The 24,658-nt window shown below is 38.8% G+C and overlaps 1 protein-coding gene and 1 long non-coding RNA gene across 2 annotated transcripts; both read right to left on the minus strand.

Moving 5' to 3' along the window:
* Positions 1 to 312: 312 nt before the first annotated feature.
* Positions 313 to 24,658, minus strand: LOC123569759 (uncharacterized). The gene is made up of 3 exons (XR_006693551.2): positions 24,539 to 24,658; positions 22,803 to 22,918; positions 313 to 1,650 (listed from the first exon to the last, which is right to left on the minus strand). It is a non-coding gene; the product is annotated as an uncharacterized lncRNA (long non-coding RNA).
* On the minus strand, positions 13,320 to 14,174 carry LOC102135504 (large ribosomal subunit protein uL30). Its single transcript, XM_005586059.4, has one exon. The coding sequence runs from the start codon at positions 14,151 to 14,153 to the stop codon at positions 13,407 to 13,409; it is 747 nt and encodes a 248-aa protein (XP_005586116.3). The 5' UTR covers positions 14,154 to 14,174; the 3' UTR covers positions 13,320 to 13,406.

Consider the following 24,658-nt stretch of genomic DNA (forward strand, 5'->3'; position numbering starts at 1 on the left):
ATCTAATAAGATTGCTCTGAAAATTAAAGTAGTCCATATAAGTACATCATTTAGCACAGTTTCTATAAAAACTAAGCATTTAATAAATGTTAGTCACTCTTCTTAGAGTAATAAATCTGTGTATGAACTCAATTCCTAAAAGTAACAAGTCTAAACTTTGTTCTTTTATGCTTCTCCTTTATAAATTTTTTATTATATTTCTCAAGGCTTATGTGTGTTTAAAATCTCCCTTCTATATACCCAAGTCTTAGGCTATTCTTTAGTTGGGCCTGAAAATTTTAGCTAATTTTAGAAAAAAAAATGAGGCAAATATTGTTATCTGATAAATATTTATTCCTCCAACATTTATTAACTGAGTCACTCCTATATTCCAGAAACTGTGTTGAGGTCTCAGGATACAACAATGAATATGACAAAATCCTTCACTCAAAGATTGTATGGTTTGGTAGGGGGCAGAGATCCAAGTAAATAAATTAATGCTGCACATGTCATTGCTGTGGAAGATACTTATGTAAGACACCATGGGGTCCAACAACGAAATTCAAGTCTACATGGGCTGGGGTAAAGGACCAGGAAATTTGTATATTTAGGCAACATTTATTAAATGACTACTATGTATTAGACAATGGAGGTACAAAAATGGTACAAAGATGAATGAAACAGGATGCCTGTCTTTTTATTTTCTGCATTCTCCCCCCAGGAAAAGCCTTTGTTCCCATCATTCCATCCAAATATACTTATTAAGGTCTTCATTGGCTTCCCCTTGCCGAAGTTCACAAGCAGACGGCAGTTGATAAAACTGGGCAGTCTTTTCTTCTTCACACACTTTCTTTTCTGGAATACTCCTACCTAACGGGCAGTATTCCTCACTTTCCTCTGAAGCCTCTTCTGCTTCTGTTTCACCTCTGAGTGCCTAAGTACTCTATCACAACACTTGATATTTGAAATTATTTATTGTTTACTTGTTTACTATTTTCTCCCTTTATCTGTGTATTTTTTGTACTTGGAATATGGCCAGGCACATAACTGCTTAATGAACGTGAGTTGAATTTATGAGGGAAAATAAGGGAGTCACTCTTGCAGACTCAGTTACAGATATGAATAATTATGATATAATAATTACCATAAATGTCAGGGAAAAGTTTTGTGAGCAGAAACTAGAACTAAATGGCTCAATAGAAGTTTACATGTGGAACAGTGTGAAGATTTCCAGATCCAGGGACCATGAAGGAAGCATGAACCAGGATGCCTCAGGAGAGAAAGCACAAAAAGGTAGTGGTTGTAGCCAAGCTGGCCACACTACTTCTGATTTTTTATTTTTATTTTATTCTTATACACTTACATTATTCTCAAGTCTATTATTTTCAGTGAGCTCCTCTGACATTATAAAATGCAGATGCCATCACTGTGAGTTAATGGGAATGTCTCATGAACCACTTTGAGTTAGTGTGTATACAGTGTGTATTCAGATGCATGCAAATCGTACGTGACAGCTCACATTTCCCCCTTCTCCTCTCCCAGTCACTGCGCTATCTGCAGAAGAGAAGGTGATGGCAAAGATCTTCAGGCATTCACTCTAAACCTTCGTGTTGCTCAGCAAATATTTTACCTCTTAACTGCCATTTGTCTTTGTGTTTTAGGGATGAGGAACTGAAATACAAAAGATAGAAACAACTTGGTTAATTTAGTTATTTTGTTTGAAAGATCAATCATTTCCTATGAGAAATTTTCCGGGATGGGAACCAAAGTACCTGGGATGCAAAAGCAGCATCGCCACCACTGGCTCTGACGGTGATGCTGCATTAGCTGTCTGCAGTAATCACACTTACATCCTCTTTCCAGGCCTCCAGCTATGAGGGACGCCATTACACTCTCCCTGTCTAGTCGCGAAGCACTCGACAACAAACGCTCAAGCAGACAAGGCTGAGCGGCTCTTGAGCCTGTCCCTGGCACGGGGACCTCTCCAGCAGGTGTGCACTAACTGAGTCATGCTGCACTTGGCGCAGGCCATCAGGACCCATAATTGGGCACCCCCATAAGGCATTTGTCTCCATTCAGATCTGAACTGCAAACTCCACTTCAGGACAGCAAGCCACTGTTGAAACTGGAGAAGTCTCTTAATTACTGAATGGCAGGAGTATCTACCACCTCTGCTGTTTAAGTGGCCAGTCATGATTCTTAAGAAAGGTTACTTTGCCTTGTCTTTCAAAGTAACATCTGTATACATGCATACAAGGTTAGGTTCTGGTGCTTTTTGCTTTTCTCCTTTAAATATTTTAGTGACATAGCCAAGTATTCATTCACAATAAACTCCCTCAAGGAAGCATGAACAAGCTCAGAACATGTTGGGTTAACTATTTTTCCTCAGGCTTTTGATTTACGGAATGTATCTCAACTGCTCATTTTCAAATATGAATAGCTATGGCATCGCAGCAAGCCTTGAGCATGAATTCCTTATTAAAAAGGACTTCCAGGTACCTTTGGGCTCAAGGAGGGCCTCAGGCCAGGGTAATTAAAATGTAGCCTTGAACAACATGGCCAGATGATATGTGGCCCCATAATGAGAGATTATCAATTTAATTACAGAAAAAAGCTAAACACTTCCAAAATGATTAATTGCCTCAGACTCCACATTTTATTGAATGGGTGACTATCTAAGGGGTTAATTTTCTTTTTTTTTTTTAAATTTATTTATTATTATTATACTTTAAGTTGTAGGGTACATGTGCATAACGTGCAGGTTTGTTACATATGTATACTTGTGCCATGTTGGTGTGCTGCACCCATCAACTCGTCATTTACATCAGGTATAACTCCCAGTGCAATCCCTCCCCCCTCCCCCCCTCCATGATAGGCCCCGGTGTGTGATGTTCCCCTTCCTGAGTCCAAGTGATCTCATTGTTCAGTTCCCACCTATGACTGAGAACATGCGGTGTTTGGTTTTCTGTTCTTGTGATAGTTTGCTAAGAATGATGGTTTCCAGCTGCATCCATGTCCCTACAAAGGACACAAACTCATCCTTTTTAATGGCTGCATAGTATTCCATGGTGTATATGTGCCACATTTTCTTAATCCAATCTGTCACTGATGGACATTTGGGTTGATTCCAAGTCTTTGCTATTGTGAATAGTGCTGCAATAAACATACGTGTGCATGTGTCTTTATAGCAGCATAATTTATAATCCTTTGGGTATATACCCAGTAATGGGATGGCTGGGTCATATGGTACATCTAGTTCTAGATCCTTGAGGAATCGCCATACTGTTTTCCATAATGGTTGAACTAGTTTACAATCCCACCAACAGTGTAAAAGTGTTCCTATTTCTCCACATCCTCTCCAGCACCTGTTGTTTCCTGACTTTTTAATGATCGCCATTCTTACTGGTGTGAGATGGTATCTCATTGTGGTTTTGATTTGCATTTCTCTGATGGCCAGTGATGATGAGCATTTTTTCATGTGTCTGTTGGCTGTATGAATGTCTTCTTTTGAGAAATGTCTGTTCATATCCTTTGCCCACTTTTTGATGGGGTTGTTTGTTTTTTTCTTGTAAATTTGTTTGACTTCTTTGTAGGTTCTGGATATTAGCCCTTTGTCAGATGAGTAGATTGCAAAAATTTTCTCCCATTCTGTAGGTTGCCTGTTCACTCTGATGGTAGTTTCTTTTGCTGTGCAGAAGCTCTTTAGTTTAATGAGATCCCATTTGTCAATTTTGGCTTTTGCTGCCGTTGCTTTTGGTGTTTTAGACATGAAGTCTTTGCCCATGCCTATGTCCTGAATGGTACTACCTAGGTTTTCCTCTAGGATTTTTATGGCATTAGGTCTAACATTTAAGTCTCTAATCCATCTTGAATTAATTTTCGTATAAGGAGTAAGGAAAGGATCCAGTTTCAGCTTTCTACTTATGGCTAGCCAATTTTCTCAGCACCATTTATTAAATAGGGAATCCTTTCCCCATTTCTTGTTTCTCTCAGGTTTGTCAAAGATCAGATGGCTGTAGATGTGTGGTATTATTTCTGAGGACTCTGTTCTGTTCCATTGGTCTATATCTCTGTTTTGGTACCAGTACCGTGCTGTTTTGGTTACTGTAGCCTTGTAGTATAGTTTGAAGTCAGGTAGCGTGATGCCTCCAGCTTTGTTCTTTTGACTTAGGATTGTCTTGGAGATGCGGGCTCTTTTTTGGTTCCATATGAACTTTAAAGCAGTTTTTTCCAATTCTGTGAAGAAACTCATTGGTAGCTTGATGGGGATGGCATTGAATCTATAAATTACCTTGGGCAGTATGGCCATTTTCATGATATTGATTCTTCCTATCCATGAGCATGGTATGTTCTTCCATTTGTTTGTGTCCTCTTTTATTTCACTGAGCAGTGGTTTGTAGTGCTCCTTGAAGAGGTCCTTTACATCCCTTGTAAGTTAGATTCCTAGGTATTTGATTCTCTTTGAAGCAATTGTGAATGGAAGTTCATTCATGATTTGGCTCTCTGTTTGTCTGTTACTGGTGTATAAGAATGCTTGTGATTTTTGCACATTAATTTTGTATCCTGAGACTTTGCTGAAGTTGCTTATCAGCTGAAGGAGATTTTGGGCTGAGACAATGGGGTTTTCTAAATATACAATCATGTCATCTGCAAACAGGGACAATTTGACTTCTTCTTTTCCTAACTGAATACCCTTGATTTCTTTCTCTTGCCTGATTGCCCTAGCCAGAACTTCCAACACTATGTTGAATAGGAGTGGTGAGAGAGGGCATCCCTGTCTTGTGCCAGTTTTCAAAGGGAATTTTTCCAGTTTTTGCCCATTCAGTATGATATTGGCTGTGGGTTTGTCATAAATAGCTCTTATTATTTTGAGGTATGTTCCATCAATACCGAATTTATTGAGCGTTTTTAGCATGAAGGGCTGTTGAATTTTGTCAAAAGCCTTTTCTGCATCTATTGAGATAATCATGTGGTTCTTGTCTTTGGTTCTGTTTATATGCTGGATTATGTTTATTGATTTGCGAATGTTGAACCAGCCTTGCATCCCAGGGATGAAGCCCGCTTGATCATGGTGGAAAAGCTTTTTGATGTGTTGCTGAATCCGGTTTGCCAGTATTTTATTGAGGATTTTTGCATCGATGTTCATCAGGGATATTGGTCTAAAATTCTCTTTTTTTGTGTGTCTCTGCCAGGCTTTGGTATCAGGATGATGTTGGCCTCATAAAATGAGTTAGGGAGGATTCTCTCCTTTTCTATTGATTAGAATAGTTTCAGAAGGAATGGTACCAACTCCTCCTTGTACCTCTGGTAGAATTCAGCTGTGAATCCATCTGGTCCTGGACTTTTTTTGGTTGGTAGGCTATTAATTATTGCCTCAATTTCAGAGCCTGCTATTGGTCTATTCAGGGATTCAACTTCTTCCTGGTTTAGTCTTGGAAGAGTGTAAGTGTCAAGGAAATTATCCATTTCTTCTAGATTTTCCAGTTTATTTGCGTAGAGGTGTTTATAGTATTCTCTGATGGTAGTTTGTATTTCTGTGGGGTCGGTGGTGATATCCCCTTTATCATTTTTAATTGCGTCGATTTGATTCTTCTCTCTTTTCTTCTTTATTAGTCTTGCTAGTGGTCTGTCAATTTTGTTGATCTTTTCAAAAAACCAACTCCTGGATTCATTGATTTTTTGGAGGGTTTTTTGTGTCTCTATCTCCTTCAGTTCTGCTCTGATCTTAGTTATTTCTTGCCTTCTGCTAGCTTTCGAATGTGTTTGCTCTTGCTTCTCTAGTTCTTTTAATTGCGATGTTAGAGTGTCAATTTTAGATCTTTCCTGCTTTCTCTTGTGGGCATTTAGTGCTATAAATTTCCCTCTACACACTGCTTTAAATGTGTCCCAGAGATTCTGGTATGTTGTATCTTTGTTCTCATTGGTTTCAAAGAACATCTTTATTTCTGCCTTCATTTCATTATGTACCCAGTAGTCATTCAGGAGCAGGTTGTTCAGTTTCCATGTAGTTGAGCGGTTTTGATTGAGTTTCTTAGTCCTGAGTTCTAGTTTGATTGCACTGTGGTCTGAGAGACAGTTTGTTATAATTTCTGTTCTTGTACATTTGCTGAGGAGTGCTTTACTTCCAATTACGTGGTCGATTTTGGAGTAAGTACGATGTGGTGCTGAGAAGAATGTATATTCTGTTGATTTGGGGTGGAGAGTTCTATAGATGTCTATTAGGTCTGCTTGCTGCAGAGATGAGTTCAATTCCTGGATATCCTTGTTAACTTTCTGTCTCGTTGATCTGTCTAATGTTGACAGTGGAGTGTTGAAGTCTCCCGTTATTATTGTATGGGAGTCTAAGTCTCTTTGTAAGTCTCTAAGGACTTGCTTGATGAATCTGGGTGCTCCTGTATTGGGTGCATATATATTTAGGATAGTTAGCTCTTCCTGTTGAATTGATCCCTTTACCATTATGTAATGGCCTTCTTTGTCTCTTTTGATCTTTGATGGTTTAAAGTCTGTTTTATCAGAGACTAGTATTGCAACCCCCGCTTTTTTTTGTTCTCCATTTGCTTGGTAAATCTTCCTCCATCCCTTTATTTTGAGCCTATGTATGTCTCTGCGTGTGAGATGGGTCTCCTGAATACAGCAGACTGATGGGTCTTGACTCTTTATCCAGTTTGCCAGTCTGTGTCTTTTAATTGGAGCATTTAGTCCATTTACATTTAAGGTTAAGATTGTTATGTGTGAACTTGATCCTGCCATTATGATATTAACTGGTTATTTTGCTCGTTAGTTGATGCAGTTTCTTCCTAGCCTCGATGGTCTTTACATTTTGGCATGTTTTTGCAATGGCTGGTACTGGTTGTTCCTTTCCATGTTTAGTGCTTCCTTCAGGGTCTCTTGTAAGGCAGGCCTAGGGGTGACAAAATCTCTAAGCATTTGCTTATCTGTAAAGGATTTTATTTCTCCTTCACTTATGAAACTTAGTTTGGCTGGATATGAAATTCTGGGTTTAAAATTCTTTTCTTTAAGAATGTTGAATATTGGCCCCCACTCTCTTCTGGCTTGGAGAGTTTCTGCCGAGAGATCTGCTGTTAGTCTGATGGGCTTCCCTTTGTGGGTAACCCGACCTTTCTCTCTGGCTGCCCTTAAGATTTTTTCCTTCATTTCAACTTTGGTGAATCTGGCAATTATGTGTCTTGGAGTTGCTCTTCTCGAGGAGTATCTTTGTGGCGTTCTCTGTATTTCCTGGATTTGAATGTTGGCCTGCCCTACTAGGTTGGGGAAGTTCTCCTGGATGATATCCTGAAGAGTGTTTGCCAACTTGGTTCCATTTTCCCCCTCACTTTCAGGCACCCCAATCAGACGTAGATTTAGTCTTTTTACATAATCCCATACTTCTTGCAGGCTTTGTTCATTTCTTTTTTTTCTTTTTTCTTTTGGTTTCTCTTCTCGCTTCATTTCATTCTATTGATCCTCAATCGCAGATACTCTTTCTTCCAGTTGATCGAGTCGGTTACTGAAGCTTGTGCATTTGTCACGTATTTCTCGTGTCATGGTTTTCATCTCTTTCATTTCGTTTAGGACCTTCTCTGCATTAATTACTCTAGCCATCAATTCTTCCACTTTTTTTTCAAGATTTTTAGTTTCTTTGCACTGGGTACGTAATTCCTCCTTTAGCTCTGAGAAATTTGATGGACTGAAGCCTTCTTCTCTCATCTCGTCAAAGTCATTCTCCGTCCAGCTTTGATCCGTTGCTGGCGATGAGCTGCGCTCCTTTGCCAGGGGAGATGCACTCTTATTTTTTGAATTTCCAGCTTTTCTGCCCTGCTTTTTCCCCATCTTTGTGGTTTTATCTGCCTCTGGTCTTTGATGATGGTGAGGTACTGATGGGGTTTTGGTGTAGGTGTCCTTCCTGTTTGATAGTTTTCCTTCTAACAGTCAGGACCCTCAGCTGTAGGTCTGTTGGAGATTGCTTGAGGTCCACTCCAGACCCTGTTTGCCTGGGTATCAGCAGCAGAGGCTGCAGAAGATAGAATATTTCTGAACAGCGAGTGTACCTGTCTGATTCTTGCTTTGGAAGCTTCCTCTCAGGGGTGTACTCCACCCTGTGAGGTGTGGGGTGTCAGACTGCCCCTAGTGGGGGATGTCTCCCAGTTAGGCTACTCAGGGGTCAGGGACCCACTTGAGCAGGGAGACTGTCCCTTCTCAGATCTCAACCTCCGTGTTGGGAGATCCACTGCTCTCTTCAAAGCTGTCAGACAGAGTCGTTTGCGTCTGTAGAGGTTTCGGCTGCGTTTGTTATTGTCCTGTCCCCAGAGGTGGAGTCTACAGAGACAGGCAGGTTTCCTTGAGCTGCTGTGAGCTCCACCCAGTTCGAGTTTCCCAGCAGCTTTGTTTACCTACTTAAGCCTCAGCAATGGCGGGCGCCCCTCCCCCAGCCTCGCTGCTGCCTTGCCGGTAGATCACAGACTGCTGTGCTAGCAATGAGGGAGGCTCTGTGGGTGTGGGACCCTCCCGGCCAGGTGTGGGATATGATCTCCTGGTGTGCCTGTTTGCTTAAAGCGCAGTATTGGGGTGGGAGTTACCCAATTTTCCAGGTGTTGTGTGTCTCAGTTCCCCTGGCTAGGAAAAGGGATTCCCTTCCCCCTTGCGCTTCCCAGGTGAGGCGATGCCTCGCCCTGCTTCAGCTCTGGCTGGTAGGGCTGCAGCAGCTGACCAGCACCGATCGTCCAGCACTCCCCAGTGAGATGAACCCAGTACCTCAGTTGAAAATGCAGAAATCACCGGTCTTCTGTGTTGCTCGCGCTGGGAGTTGGAGACTGGAGCTGTTCCTATTTGGCCATCTTGCTCCTACTATCCCCTAATGAAGACTGGGGTTAATTTTCATCTGGAAAAACTCCTATTCACTCTTGAATACCCTTTTCCATTATTACTTAATTTGTGAAGTTTTTCCAGGTCAGAGTTGATCATTTTTTCATTTTTACTCCTATTAAATTATATTTACAAGTTTCTTTGGAGTTATTAACAAACATGTAGAAATACTCTTTTCCTGACCTCCACCCAAAATTATACTCTTTCCCGTTTGTTTTGAAAGAGGCAGGAAGCACTCTTGATCCTTCTTGTATTTTCTCATCTTTGACTTTGACATGAAAATGGAGAACGATTTCTTTACTGTATGAAAAGAAGAGTCCAAGTGTAATAATTACTGTGGATATAAAAGGGAGTTGTGGGGATTGTGGAGAAATGGAGAAGACATGATCCAACAAAAAGCAGCAGCTGCTCCTAGAATGAGCAAATTGTTACTGTTAGAAATGCGGGTGAAGTCATCCGTGTCTTTGAGAAGAGCCAAAAATGAAGATGAAAGCCAAAATGAAGATTTTACAGATATAAAACATAAATATATTACATATATTTTCATGTTAACATATATTTAGGTTATTTATATAGAATATAAATATATTACATATATTTTTTGAATAAGCTGCTGGGATAGAAGACGTGATTAACAGCCCCGAACAGAAGGCATTTCAGCTTTGTTTAATAGTTTCAGTAGGAGAGTAGAGGTCAGAGGATTAGATTTATCTGAAGGTGGAGGGAAGTTGTTTTAAGGACAGATATAAGGAAGAAAATGGATTGAGAGGTTTGTGAGTGCCCAGGAAGAAAGATTGAAATGAAAGACCAGTGTTCAGGATGGGAACAAAACAGAAGTTAAACCAGAATGGACTGATCAGTTAGGAACAATTGATGGGAATAAAATTCATAGAATTGAAAGAATTGATGCAGATGAATAGCAAGCACAATAATAGCAAAGGATAGTAGATTACAGGAGGAGCATGGAATATTGTGATTTGCTTTTGAGGTGCAGCAATCCTGAGTTGCTCATTCCAATCTGTTATTTGTAAGCATCTATCCTCACTCTGTGAGTTGCACAGTAGCTGATGTAGAAAGAATGACCAGCTAGATGCCCATGGGTTGTCATTTTGTACCTCCTCACTTGTCAGGCTTCCCTCCTCACTCCTCAATTTTATACTCCTGATCTGATTTAGTTCAGTTGGTTAACTCATCATTGATTTGTGTTTCCAATCTAAACACCATCAGTTTGATGGCTGGTTAATTTCCTTCTAAGGAACCCAAGTCTCCTTATTAACTATTGTTTTCTTCTTTTCTCTATGACTCTCTGAATAAACTTAAGGATAGTATCTCCATGTTTTCATCCAACCTCTGTACCTCTCATCCTTAGGTTTTCCCCAATGGGTCTACCTCATCCTCTCCAAAAGGACTCACAACTGGATAACCACAGGGTGTAGGGTGTGGCAACAGTGGTGGTTTGTAGATGTGGGTTGACATTGAAAGCCCAATACTTGGTGGGTTGACATTGAAAGTCCTTGGGAGGACAAGAAGACAAGAAAGTATTGAGCTAGAAGATTGGATGAAATTGATTTTCAGGTTAGCACTACATAAAAGTGGCTCCCCCAACATTGCTTCTCAATCCTACAATCTTTCACTGGAATGTTAACTTTCTTTCTTATCAAGATACTTTTTGTATATTTCTCTTTTTGAGATTTCAACTCTTCCTCTTTTGATTCTCAGCTAATAATTCACATATTATGTCACAGGGAAAAAAAGAAAATCAGAGAGAACTAGCTCATCTTACCACCAGCAAATCTACCAACTGACCTTTATCTTTGGGCACAAACTCTATCCTCTTTACTTTTAAATGTTTCTCAATCTTCATTCCCCCTGATTATTGCCTTTTTTCTAACTTTCCTCCACAACTAAACTTAACAGTCCACACCCATCTCCACTTTTCCACTCCCCGTTCACCCCTCATCCCACTGCAGTTTCTGGCCCTATGCTCCACTAAATATGTTCTAAGCCTCAAATAGTTTCCTCAGAGCGATGTCCAGTAAATAATTTTCAGGCTTTAAATTTCACTTGGGGCTTTTCCTAGTACTCCAAAACTTATTTCTTCTTGGAACCTCTGGTGCAGCCATGGTGAAGTACGTCCCTTACAGTCTGTCTCTCCTACTATGACTAAAGTCTTTATTTGAAGTACAAAAAGCAACTACTTGCGGACTCTGAAAAATAAACCAAAGCAGGTAGATTGGGGAAGGATGTCAAGACATTTAAAAATGATCTATATGTAAGTTAATTTCCCTTTTATTTTCTCTTTTTTCTATCATGGACTTGAGCCAACACAGGCTTCCAGTGAATCTGACACAACATCACTATGGGCATCTAACATGTTGAGATAATTCTGTCTTTCTCTCTAGAAGGCTAAGATATAGGCCTCTATGAGCAAGAGAACATGAGGGGAATCACCATTTATTTTTTTGTCTTGTGGCTTGATAAGAGTGGAAATGACACTTCCAGTGGTGCCTATATCGTGGGCAGTGCTGTAAAGCTTAAACTCCAGTAGAACCCATATCCTTTTGGCTTGATGAATAGGTTATACGGAACTCTTCAATCAGGAGAGTATTAGGATGAGTCCCATTTTCTTTCTGTCTTTATTCTTGCCTGAGATGGCCACAATCATTGGAGTTATTCAGTATGCAAAGGCAGCACGGAATTTAACCCCAAGTTCAAATCCATATTTTTGGCCTGAAGATCAGGGAAAGAGTCCCTTCCAATGGAAAAGTGTGGGGGAAATCCTGGAGGTGAGAGATTTAGAGAAAGGAGTCCCCTAATTCTGCGAATAAACAAGTTTAGCTTCTGGGCTTACTCTTGAAGTGTACTTATGCAGGATAGATCCAAAAGCGCACAGCAAAAGTTTTGATAGTGGAACCTTAATTTTAAAATATCACCCAGGTCTTACACTAACCCCTGAGTGGTACATGCTCACAGTAGACCCCAAATGGCATATCAAAGGCTTTGCCAATTGAACTGACATTGGAACAATCATTTCCATAAAGTGAGACAGAAATTGCCATCTGAACCTAACTTGGTGAATGCCAAACAAACCACCACAACCACCAAAAAGCATGTACATTTTCCTGAGGATTTTAATATAACCTAGAATGTAAAGAACATATTTAAAATGTCTAGGTTACAATACAAAAGTATTCAATTTACAAAGTACTCAAAAAATGTGACAAATTCCAAAGGGAAAGATTATCAATAAGTGCCAATCTTGAGATAATCCAGATGTTAGAATTATCAAAGACTTTAAAGCAGCTATTATAAGTATGTTCCATCAGATAAAGGCAAACACTCCTGAATAGAAATATGAAAGTTCTCAATAGAGAAATAGAAATCATAAGTAAAAAATATTGCAACTATCTGAAATAAATCTTATAACTTATTTTTTAATTCTAACAATTTGCTTTCTACAGTACAATTCCTCTCACATTTTCAATCTGAATCTGATAGATCCTTCTCTGTCTTCCTTACTGATTTTTCTTCTTCCACCAAGATCTCATTTTTGTCATTGATTTCTTCTCATTTTACTATATATTTTCATATGTAAGCTTATACACAACTTATCTACTCCTACTATCTTTTCTCTATACCTACCATTCATTCTTTATACTATGGCTTTTATGCTTTTTGCTTTCAACAATCCACAGAAGTTGCTCTAATTCAGTTAGTCAGTGAAACTCCTTATGGCTAAATGCAATGCACAATTTTTAGTTCATATTATTAATATTCTTAATGTGTTTCTGGTGGCCACAGTACCGAGTAGAGTTAGATGTTCAATACATTTATTATTTAAATTAGTGAATGGCTACTCCCTTAGCTCCCACATAAACAAAATTTTTCTTTTTAAGAAATGCAAATCCTTTTGGCCATTTTTCTAGGTTTCCCATACGGGTTCCTCTTGCTTTCCCCACCCATTAATTGTTGGTGTTCACCAGAGTTTTATAATCAGCCTACTCGTCTTCCTTTTCAACAGAATCTCCTGAATATTACTTACTCTCCTAATTTGGCTTAAAGGCTATATGCTATTGACATTTAAATTATTTATCTGTAGGTCGAAAAATTTTCAAATCTTCATTTCCACTTAAAAGTCTTAACAGCACTAACACCCCTAAACCTGATTCTCTTTTTGCGTTATAAAATGCACCCTTGGTGGTACTATCATGCTCCTGAGACCCTAGGAAAAAACTTGATGAAATCATCCCTCGTTCTTACCCTGGCCCTATCTTGTCACATAGATTTGCTGGTTTTACTTCCTAAGTATTTCTCAATTCACTGTTTCTGTCTGTTGCACTCTTATTGTTTATTCAATCTTAATCCATTTCTGACCTACAAAATTGCAATATACTCCTACTATCAGCTTCCTTTCTTTTTCTCCTACAATTCCAAACAGTTCCTATGTAGAGTTCTTAGCAATAGAAATATGATTACTATTCTTTTTTTTTTTTTTTTTTTTCATTTTGAGAGCAGGTACTGTTTATTAAACTGACGAGACTCGAAAAATAATCATGGTAGACACCTTAGTTCATTCTTCTAATAAGCCTGTTGATCTGGTCCTCCCTGTTGCCAGCATCTCCACCTTCTACAAAATGGGTGGTCTTTTTCTTCATCCCACCTCGTGGAGAAGATAACTTGAAAGGCCACAGGAAGTTATTTGCCTCTTTGAAGCGTTTTCCAACAGTATAGATCTCATGAATCAGATCCTCCATGCAGATGATGCCATATTTACCAAGAGATCGAGCAATCAAAGCGTTATCTGTCAAAGCAATTCGCTTCTTATTGATTTTGCCATAACCACGCTTGTAGATTAGCTCATTTACTGACTTCAGATTGGGGTACCCCCATGCAATATATGGCTCTACAATCCTCAGCATGTTAATCGAAGCCTTGTTGAGCTTCACAAAGGTTCCATTGAAGATTTGACGAAGGCGCAAAAGCTGCAATACCTTTCGGACCTTTGGGCTCATGCCACTGATACCTCTGATCCTGATGACAAACGCCAATTTGGGTTCAGCAGGTACATAGAAGTTGTCAGCTTTTCTTGCCATCCTCGCCATTCGAATTTCAGTTCTGTACATCTGCCTATATTCCTTGTGATAGTGCTTCGCTTTTTCATAGATAAGCTTCCTCCTTGCCTTTCGAAGCATCTTTTGGGCAAACTTCTTTCTCAGGCGCTTTATCTTCAGCTCTGCGAAATTCCTTTGCTTTTTCTTAAGGGTTTCTGGCACAGCAGGAACCTTCTTCTTCTTCTCTTCCGCACCCTCCATGGTTCCAGCCGGAAAAAGAGGTTATTCTTTTCTTAAAACTTATAATTGCTGCTACTTTCTGTGAAATAAGTTCCAGCTCTGTGTTATTTCCTCTCTGGCAGTCCTTCCAGGCTCCTTTCTTGCCACTCCCTGCCTCACATTTTAAACTCTAACAGTAGTAAACTACTTATAATTATCCAAATAACCCTGTGGTTATGATTTCATAAACATTTGTTTTATGTCTGTTGTCTGTAATAGCCTTCCCCCATCCTGCCTCTACAAATAATTATAATAGTTGATGTTTATTGAGCACTTACTATGTCTAGCTATAGCTTTGTCTTGATAGGGACCCTTTCATTTAATCCTCAGGACCACGTTGAGATAGGTATTGTAGAACTACTACAATCACCATTTTAGAGATTAGAAAACCAAGGAACAGAAAGGTTTTAAGTGACTTACAAAAGAAAATAATAAGCCCAAAACCTACATCCATAAATTATAACTCCAGAAACTGCAAATTACTATACTTCATAGTATCCAGAGATCTTCTATCCAACTTTCCACACTCAGCTCAGAAATCACTTTTAAGAAAACATCCTTGAATAATAAACACAATCACCCTTCTAAGCTCAGTTCGAGGTCTCTCTACTGATCTCCCAGAGTACTCTGCACATCTTATAATAGAGGCCACCTTGCAGTATCATTACCTGATTGATATCTGTTGTACTTCCACTAAAGGTAATTCCTCAGTGGCATGGGTTACGTTTTATCTAACTTTGTATCCAAAGCACCTTGCAAAGTACTTCATACAGTGGTCACTCGATAAATACTTGTTCAACTAAATGTAAATAGCTCTTAGCCCAGACCTCTGTGCTTTTAGACATCTACTGGACACCACTGTTTAAATCCTCCCATCAGTACTTAAGGACTTGGATAAAATTAGATTCCTGTATTTTCCTTTCTATTGCTCGAGATTGTCCTTGACTCTGCCATTCCTTTCTTGACTAATGTACTAATGTCTGTCTGATTAACCAAATCAGAAGTCTGGGAATCATCAAAGATTTGTGTCTTGTTTCCAGTGACTAATTGGTCATCAAGTGCTTTAAGTTCTATCCTCTCTATATTTCTTAAGTCTTTCATCTTTCCCATAATCCCATTGCTTCTGGTGCTTCCCTCCATCTCAGAAATTATTTTGAGGCATTGCCCCTTCTTATATGCATATCATTACCTCTTTCCTCATCACTGGCCTGCAAGATTCTTGAGAAAAAGGATAATCTTTTCATCTTTGTACTTCTCAGTCATGCATATGTCCTCTTGAGTCATGAGTAGAGACACGAGTCAAGCAGCTCATCTCATTGGCTGGTAGCTATTAACTTATACTCTGCAATAACCTAAAGAGAAAATTTCTCTCTCAAAGGGCTATGCCTATAATAACCCCCAGAATTGTTCATAAATATTGCAGCTATACTCTCTTTCCAAGTGTATTGTAAGATTGCACTTCCTTGCCCATTTCAAAGTTAGGTGGGCATGACATGATTCAGTCAATGAAATAGAAAGGATTGGATGATCTCTGGACAGAAGCTTTAAAAAATAGTTCATAATTTGACACATCCCCTTCTTCTTGCTGCAGTGATTAAGGAAGGATGTGTGAATGAAAAATTTGTCGCATAAAATGTGAGAAATAAACTTTTGTGTATATTAAGGCACTGATGTCTTAGGATTATTTGTTACTGCAACATAACTTAGCCCATCCTAACCAGTATAATGTCCTTGGGTTCCAGTATTATTTCTCTTCTAGAAGAGTGATTTTCAGGGCAAATCGTGCTGCATGTCCCTTTCTTGTCCCACAGACATTTTTATCTAAATGAATTCAGGTTAAAATTAGCATCAAGGGAAGCCTTGAAATGGAATTCAAAGTCCCAATTTGGCAATATTCAACCTAAGAATTATGTGTGGAATGAAAAGGGTAATCGTATTTGCTTTGAAGGATAATTATGAGCTAATTGTGTGCAAGAATAATGTAACCACTTTTATTCATAACTCTTCTTTTCTCTCTGCTGAGTGTGTAGCACACAGGCTGACCCAGTCAGGGATAATATACCTTCTGGAATACTGGTAGAGTGATCAAAATAATACATGCCACAGATATTTTATTGGGGTTTCATAAGTAGGACATTAAGTAAAAAGTTTATCCACCAAATAATTCAACATGGGAAACATGATAGCATTATAATCACGCTTACTATGCATTTAGAGTTTGCAATGAACCACTGATTATATATAGTCTATATCCTGGGAGAAAACTATCTAGGGGTGTGTGTGTGTATGTGTGTGTGTATATAAATATATATATATGCATGTGCATATGTGTGTGTGTATATATATATATATATGCATGTGCATATGTGTGTGTATATATGTGTGTGTGTATATATATATACACACATGTATTTTTGATCATCAGTTCCTCCTTGCTAGAAGAAGTAGGAAGCTGAGTCTAAATCAGCCTTCATTAACCACAATGCTCACCCTCTGCAAGGAATCAAATGTCAGATAATCCCAGAGATTTAAGGCATTTCTAAAAGTCATTATGAGCCCACTTGTCATTTTCTAAATTTCCTCTCATGCATATGTTCAGTGTCCTGGAGCTTCTTGTTCTTTTATATTTTCTAATATTAGTATTCTCTGTCATATCAACACTGTCCATTTCTTTTTTTGTTGTTGTCGTTGTTGTTGTTGTTGTTGTTGGTCTACTATTCCTTAATTCCTGTTTTTACTTAGAGGATTGAACTATTTTTCTCCCCTAAGAAAACTGCCATTGATCAGAAAACAGTTGGCTTTTGGTTTCAGTTCAGATGGCCTCTTTCCCTCAGAAAGCAAACCAAACTTTGTAGGGTCCTTTATGTTTGGGAATCACAGAACACACCAGCTCTAGGGACACCTCCCTCATTAAGCGTCTCTTTATTCCCTGGGACAAAACTACCTCCTTACATTAGACAGTACTTTGTTCTGTTTTCTATAATAATACCACACTGCTGTACTGTGACCTGCCCTCTTAAATGTCTTTCTCCTACATGAGACATGAAACTCCCTAAGAGCAGAAAATGTGTTTTTTCCATCTTTCCACCGCTGGTTGTTCAGAGTCTTGTACATTATTTTTAGAATAGAGCCCGTTAAGTCACACTCAACGTTAAAAAACAGAAGTCTCAAATTGCAGTCTTTGGGACCAGCAGGCATATTCTGTTCAACTCAAAAAATTGCCCATCACAGGGCTTTAATATTTTCAAATAATTGACAACTTTAAGAATTGACAGATTTATCATTTTTCAAAATCCAGAATCCTAGCTCAATATTTAACAAACAAACAGAACAACAATTAGGAGATGAGGCAACACCGAGTTCACGTTTCAACATGGAAGCAGCTACTGAAGTTTAGTGATGGCCGCCATCTTTGAAATGGACACCATGGGTCCAGTTCTCCTTAGTTTACCACAGTTTGCCACAAATGTCATGTACAGCTCATAAGCCATCAGAATAGCCCCTAAATATTATAGCCCTTTGGGAACAATTTTCAGGTGAGTGGTTTCAGAATGGAGCAGTCTTCTGATTGTCAGACCAAATATGAGGAATGAATGTTGACATACCTGGACCCTCTGACCAGGGAAGCCCTGGACTGGCTTCTTCTGGCCTCCAGGGTGAGGTAGCTTTGAATGGCTGCTTCAAACCAGAGCATACTTTGCATACTTTCTGCTACACTGAAAACTCTACTCAGAGTTCAGCTTAACTGTAAGGATTTAAATAACAAGAGAGCAAAGTAGTAACCTAGTCACTTTTTAATGCAGATGCCTTGGGAAGTCCAGGGTCTTGGTAAATTTTGGGGTATGACTCTGGAAAATTACTTACATCAAAGCCTTCAGTGTCAGTCTGCCTCTGTGTCTTTTTCTCTTTTGTTCCTAACTCTTCTCTTTTCCCTCCTATGTTTCATAATTAAATGTATTTCTGCCCTATTCATGCAAATGATCTCCAGTAATTTTCTCATCATCCTAATATTCAATTTTATTCACTTTTATTTTTTATCTCTGCATATTTCTTGTGTCTTAAGTGTGTGGAGTTAGAAAAAGTAAGACCACAACAAAAAAAAATCAACGACTTTTTAAACTATGAAGGTAAAAGAAATTTCTTTTGGAATTTTAAAAAAATAAAGTAACAGAAAATCAAAATGGTTCAGTCCTCTCTCTAACTTTTCTTTGTGATTATATATTTCATAACGGAAATCACGTTGCACACGGTTCTATTAACCTTATCTTTTGATCATTTTTCAAAATTATTTGAAAACATTATTTTTAATGTTTTCATAGATGGAAATATGATATTCCACCTATTAATGTATTTATTCCATGTATAAACATTGAAATTACATCTGGCTTATTTTTCATTTTATAAGAAAGTCTTTGCCCCAAAATGTAAGTAATTCTCTGGAGTTTGTTTCTCAAAGTGAAATTACTGGCTCAAAAATTAAGAATATTAAAAATACATCCAACAACATGTATTGCCAAACAGCTTTTAGAAAGTCCATTTCTGGCCTGGGGCGGTGGCTCACACCTGTAATCCCAACACTTTGGGAGGCCAAGGCAGGAGGATCATCTGAGGTCAGGAGTTCAAGATCAGTCAGACCAACGTGGTGAAACCCCATCTCTACTAAAAATACAAAAAACAAAACAAAACAAAATTAGCCAGGCATGATGGAGCACACCTGTAGTCCCAGCTACTCAGGAGGCTGAGCCAAAAGAATCACTTGAACCTAGGAGGCAGAGGCTGTAGTGAGCCAAGATCACTCCACTGCACTCCAGCCTGGGAGACAGAGCAAGACTCCATCTCAAAACAAAAAACAACCACCACCACAAAAATGAAAGTCTATTTCTGTTGCATTCTTATCTGCTGAACATTAGAACACAGGGCTGTCTCACGTACATTATGAAACTGAAAAATCTTTAATAACCGTAATTGAAAAAATCATTGTAACTTGTATTTGATGACTACTGACTAATTTTTATATCTTTATTGTCCATTGTATTAACTGTTTTTATCTTAATTGTTAATAGTTGTTGCCTACTTTTCTATTGGCACATTGAGGATTTTCTAACTAGCCTCAAATATTCCTTATTCATTTAGGATGGTGGTTCTGTGTCTGTTACATTCACTGCAAATATTTCTCCCAATTTGACAATGGTCTTTTTATTTTTTATGACTCTTTTATATACAAGAGTTAATTTTTTTCACTTAAAATATCCATTTTCCTTTCCTTCCTTTTGTGCTTAAAAGTCCTTTATATAATTGAGATCAATTAAATAGTTACTGTATTTTCTTAGCTTGTTTTGGTTTCAGGTTTTACATTTAAATCACCAGTTTATTTTATACTTATTGTGGCTCACAGTGCCAGTTGAGTATTAACTAAAATGATTTCATCTGTAAAAGGAAAGGCTAATTGAAAGTAAAATCAGGAGGGACCTCAAACAGTAGAGGGAGTATCACACCAGTGAAGTTGCATCTCCTCACCTGCAAACCAAAAGATACGACTACCTGACAGTGGGGAAGAAATAAGACTTCATGTAATGCTTCATAGAATAGTGAGTGACATAAAAGGACACCGAGGTCTTTCCAAACAATTGTTTTTAAACACCATTTGGTATTTGATACTTTCTTATTACTCAAAGAAGTTATACTAGGTCTGTTGAAAGACTATATATTCAATTTGCTGGTTTTTCTTGTAATTCTTCCTCTACTGCTCCTGTTTTATTAGTCTGTTTTATAACAAGTAAAAGAAGTCCCCTGAAGACCAGCCTGGCCAACATGGCGCGACCCCATCTCTACTAAAAATACAAAAATTAGCTGGGCCTGGTGGTGCACATCTGTAATCCCAGCTACTCAGGAGGCTGAGGCAGGAGAATCTCTTGAACCCGGGAGGTGGAGGTTGCAGTGAGCCAAGATCCGGCCACTGCACTCCAGACTGAATGACAGAGCGAGACATTTTTGTGTCAAAAAACAAACAAACAAACAAAACCTGAATCCTTTTTATTTTTTGAAGTGTTCTTAATTATTGGTTTTATTCTTTTGAATTAATTTAATACTTGTATTAATTTATCTCCCTCCACTCCATATCCCACTGGGATCTTTGTTGTAATTTCATTAAATCTAAAAATTAAATTGTAAAGATATGTCATCCTTATAATATTGATTTACCCATAAGGAAAGAAAAATAATGGCTAAGTTTTGTGAGGGCTTGCCATATGCCATGTGCCAATACCAGGTATTTTCACTACCAAACTCATATTATCTCCATGACAGTTTTCAGAAGAAAGTACACATTTACAAATGAGGGCACTCAAGCACAATGCGGAAAGCAATCCTTAAAAAAATCACTGGCCTAACTAATTGTGTGTTTGTTTTTCTTTGGTACACATTATCACAGCCTACTCTCTCTCTACCTCTTTCCCACTTTCTTATCCTCACATTTTTTTCTATTTTCCATTCCTTTCCAAATTCTCCTTTTTTTATGAGACAGTCTCACTTTGTCACCCAGGTTGGAGTGCAGTGGTGCGATCTCAGTTCACTGCAACCTCTGGCTCCAGGGTTCAAGCAATTCTCCTGCCTCAGTCTCCTGAATAGCTGGGATTACAGGCACAGGCCACCACACCTAAAGTTTTTCTAAAGAAACTTTTGTATTTTTTAGAAGAGACGGGGGTTCACCATGTTGGCCAGGCTGGTCTTGAACTCCGGACCTCAAGTGATCCTGCCACTTTGGCCTCCCAAATTGCTGGGATTACAGGTGTGAGCTGCTGCACCTGGCCCCAAATTCTCCTTTCTGTGTCTACTTTGTCTTCCTCATTTTTCACCTACATAATTGATTATATTATACTACTAAGAAGTTTAAATGTAATTGATTTGAATTATTATGCTTTATTAAGGAAACAGCGTAAGGCCTCTCCTGACTTTTGTTGCAGGCCAGCCTTCTTTATCACACCCTCAACAACATCTCCACAAAGGGAATCTACAACTTCTGATGTAGACTCTGGAGCTAAATAGAAAATCAGAATCTGTAAGACACAGGGAAGAGAGAAGAGGGAGCAGAAGGAAAGTTTCAGGATGAATTTCTACCACCTATGTTTAACTTCATGGAACCTGAGACCTTATTTGTTCACTTTAACATTATTTAGCACCTACTGTATACTGGCATGAGACTCCTGAGGCTTTATTGTTTATCTGTTAAACCTACTACAGTGTTATTCAGTTGGAGAGGAGGAAAACCTCCTGGTTCCTAAAACGCCCAGACTATGTCAGGGAGGAGTGGAGCACTGTCTCCACTTGGCCCCTATGGGAGTAAATCGTCTTCACCATTTATCCTTGAGCAGAAGAGGGCTGTAGTTGGTTCACTTGAGAGGATGACAATTCAATCTCAATTAGCGTAGATTCTTGAAACATTTCCAGGTTGAAGTAGCTATTCTCAGCCCTCCATAGGCTGGACTGTCCTCCCCAGAGGACTTCTTAGAATTCATTTCTGGTCCACAAGACCAATACCAGATCTAAGCCTAACTGGGAGTACCTGAAGCCTCAGCATGCCCCAGTGTAACATGCAGTCGCTTGGCCATATGGTGTCCCCTGAGCTTGCTGTTCTCTGATTTATGCCAGAATGGGCATATGCTGGGATATTTCAGGACCCTGAGGGGAGAGTCAAAATGTCACAGAGCCAGTATGAGGTTAAGCTTCCATTTCTCTGGTTTATGGCATAAGTAGAAATAGAACCGGAGGGGACAAAAAATGCCATTATTGATTCTAAAGCCTAGAAGGTTGAGGTTAGGGCATATAAGATAAAACGTTTAGGTTCTCTTAGGTATGACCTATTTATACCTGTAAAATAGCCTTTAAAAATGTCCAACAATGAAAAACATTGTATATTTGTAAACTTTACCCACTTGGCTTCACTTAAGCCTGCTTTCTTCGTATTCTGAAAAGAGAAATATCTAGAATCTGGTTTTTAGGTGGTGCCTTTGTTTTTTTTTTTTTTTTTTTTTAAAGGGGGACTTAGTAGGGAAGGATGCTCATAGGAATGAGCCATCACTTCAGGATTTGTGCTTATTAAAAAGTAAATGTAGACTTTTCTCTGTGTTGCTATTTGAACTCCCCATGACTAAGTGATGGTTTAGTTCAACCAATGTTAGACGCTGCCTGTATGTAGGGGCTAAGTATGCTTCCCAGTTGGAGAGGGTTGCCCTCCCAATAAGCATTCTGACAGGCATATTGGACTAAGGACAGAGGATATCATGTGGGGGCAGGAAGGCTGCCAGATGGCAGAGGCAGAAGGAGGGAATGCCTAGAAGGCCAAGTGAAAGGAACGATTTACAGGGAAATACCCCATTTGTGGAGAGATGTGAGCATGGAAGCATGGAGGTATACTATGGAAGGGAGCTGCCCAAATACTGGAAAACAGGAGGTCCATTTTCAATCTAACCTTCCACCTAAATGACCCAGAAAGAAATGATAAATACAATAATTCACATGAGGGAAATTGGTTTTATTCACAATTGAAGGGTAACTAATTTTAAAGAGTTTACTTGGTGGCCATGAGAAGTGTACTTTTTGGGTATAAAAATGATGCCAATTGTGAGCACTCACAGGTTGTGATGAAATGTTGTCAGCTTGTCTACACATTGTTCACTTCTGTCATTAAGGTCTCTCATGAATCTTCATATAGCCAGTTTCATAAAAGACAAAGGCATGTTCTCTTTTCTCTTAAAGAAAGAAAAATACTAGTGAATTCGTGGCCTTTTCTTTATAATGGAACCTGCAATATAAATCTAATGTGTAACACATCAGAAATTTATAATGTCCTTTTGAATTATATGCATGCACACCACTCAATACTAGTAATTCATTTTGTTAATTTTGACCAAAGAGTTAATTACTATTTGAATGAAACTCTACTAATGAATGAATATAAAATTAAGGTCTTCTTCTCATGATGCAAGTGGTTACAAATAAGACATAAGAAAGATGCAAATCATGAGGCTTCATTTAGGTTTCATTAACCAAATGCTTCTAACAGGAAGATAAATACAGAGCTGTATTCAAGTCCTCTGAAGCTTAACCAAAACAATATTAATTGTATAGGTGAGGAGGGGAGAGGGGATAAAAAGAAAATGGAAACAAGCAGAGTTCTCAGTTTTCAGGCGTAGGAAGAGGTTTGTTTCTATGTAGTTGAGGAAAGACACAAATGCATAAATGCATGTATGTAGTGCAATCAGCAGTTACCTTCACAAATAAATCTGCTTGGATTCAAGAGTAGAGCTGACAGACCTCGGTGGATGTTAAGACCGTGCCACCTTCTGGTTGCCATGTGTATGACAGGTGCTCATACTGTTTACAGACTAGCATTTCTGTTTTATGCAAAACTTATATTGAAGGGAAACAGCAGATCCGTTCCTGGTGCTGTTCACTATCTCCCCTGGGGACTGTATTGGAATGAGAACACGATCCATAAATGTACTCCAGTGACTGCTGTGCTTGAAAATCTGAGTTTGCTTTTTAAGCTTGATCAACTGTAATGGTATATGATAGTCCAGACACAAGCTCAGACAGCACTGCAGTTGTGAAAACAGGAGATTTGGTTGCCTGTCTTTTCCCTGGTTGCCACTTTCTGAATTTCTTAGAGCCAGAGAAATGGAGCTCCAGCAACCGAAACAAGGCCTCTGTCAGTCAAAGAAATCAGATGGGGGAATATACTGTTGTGTCTGCAAAGCTGCAAAATAACAAATACACGTGTAAGCTAATTTCTGTGCAACTGTTAACATGCAATTGTGGCCAAAAGATGATTTGAGGAATTATGTTCTGCTTAAATTCCTCCACAGTCTCAGTTGGAGCAATTATTGGATCATAGCTTTTGGAGTCCTGGCTGGATGCTAACATACCTTTGTCACGAAGCTGACCATCCTAGCTGAAGGACTTCTAGAGGACCATGGCCACTCATTTCATAAATGTATCTGCTGTAATTTGCATTTGAAACACTGGAGTTTGAAACAGTAGTCACAAAAGAAAGGTATTGTTTTTTTCAAGTGCATTACTTAGGGGTTTGTGTCTTAAAATTAGCCCTGGAAACCTTAAAATCCTGTAACATTTTAAATGTGTCTAGATAGGCAAATAGATTTACAGAGACAGAGCAATCTGAATTGAGTAATTGTTCTTTACACTTTATCAATGTAGCCTGCTAAGGTTCTTGGGTAGGGTAGGTGGCCCTCTCCCACACTACCTTATCCGTCTTCCCCTATTCCATCTGATGCCCACACGCCCACCCTCTGCACCCACACATACACTCTTAGCCCTGAAAACAAACAGAAAACCAAGAATACTCTTACCCACAGAAAGAAGTGGTACTTTACTGTAATGATCGAGATGATTTCTTCGACTTTCTATTTCACCTTGCCTATGATGATCGAAACTCAAATATTTTGCAAATTCAGGCATTTCTGAATCTA

The sequence above is a fragment of the Macaca fascicularis genome, chromosome 17, assembly GCF_037993035.2.
Source record: "Macaca fascicularis isolate 582-1 chromosome 17, T2T-MFA8v1.1".
In the NCBI taxonomy this organism is placed as follows: Eukaryota; Metazoa; Chordata; class Mammalia; order Primates; family Cercopithecidae; genus Macaca; species Macaca fascicularis.

What these genes read in the sequence shown, in the direction of transcription:
- LOC102135504 (XM_005586059.4), bottom strand. Translation starts at nt 14,153, where the DNA reads ATGGAGGGTGCGGAAGAGAAGAAGAAGAAGGTTCCTGCTGTGCCAGAA.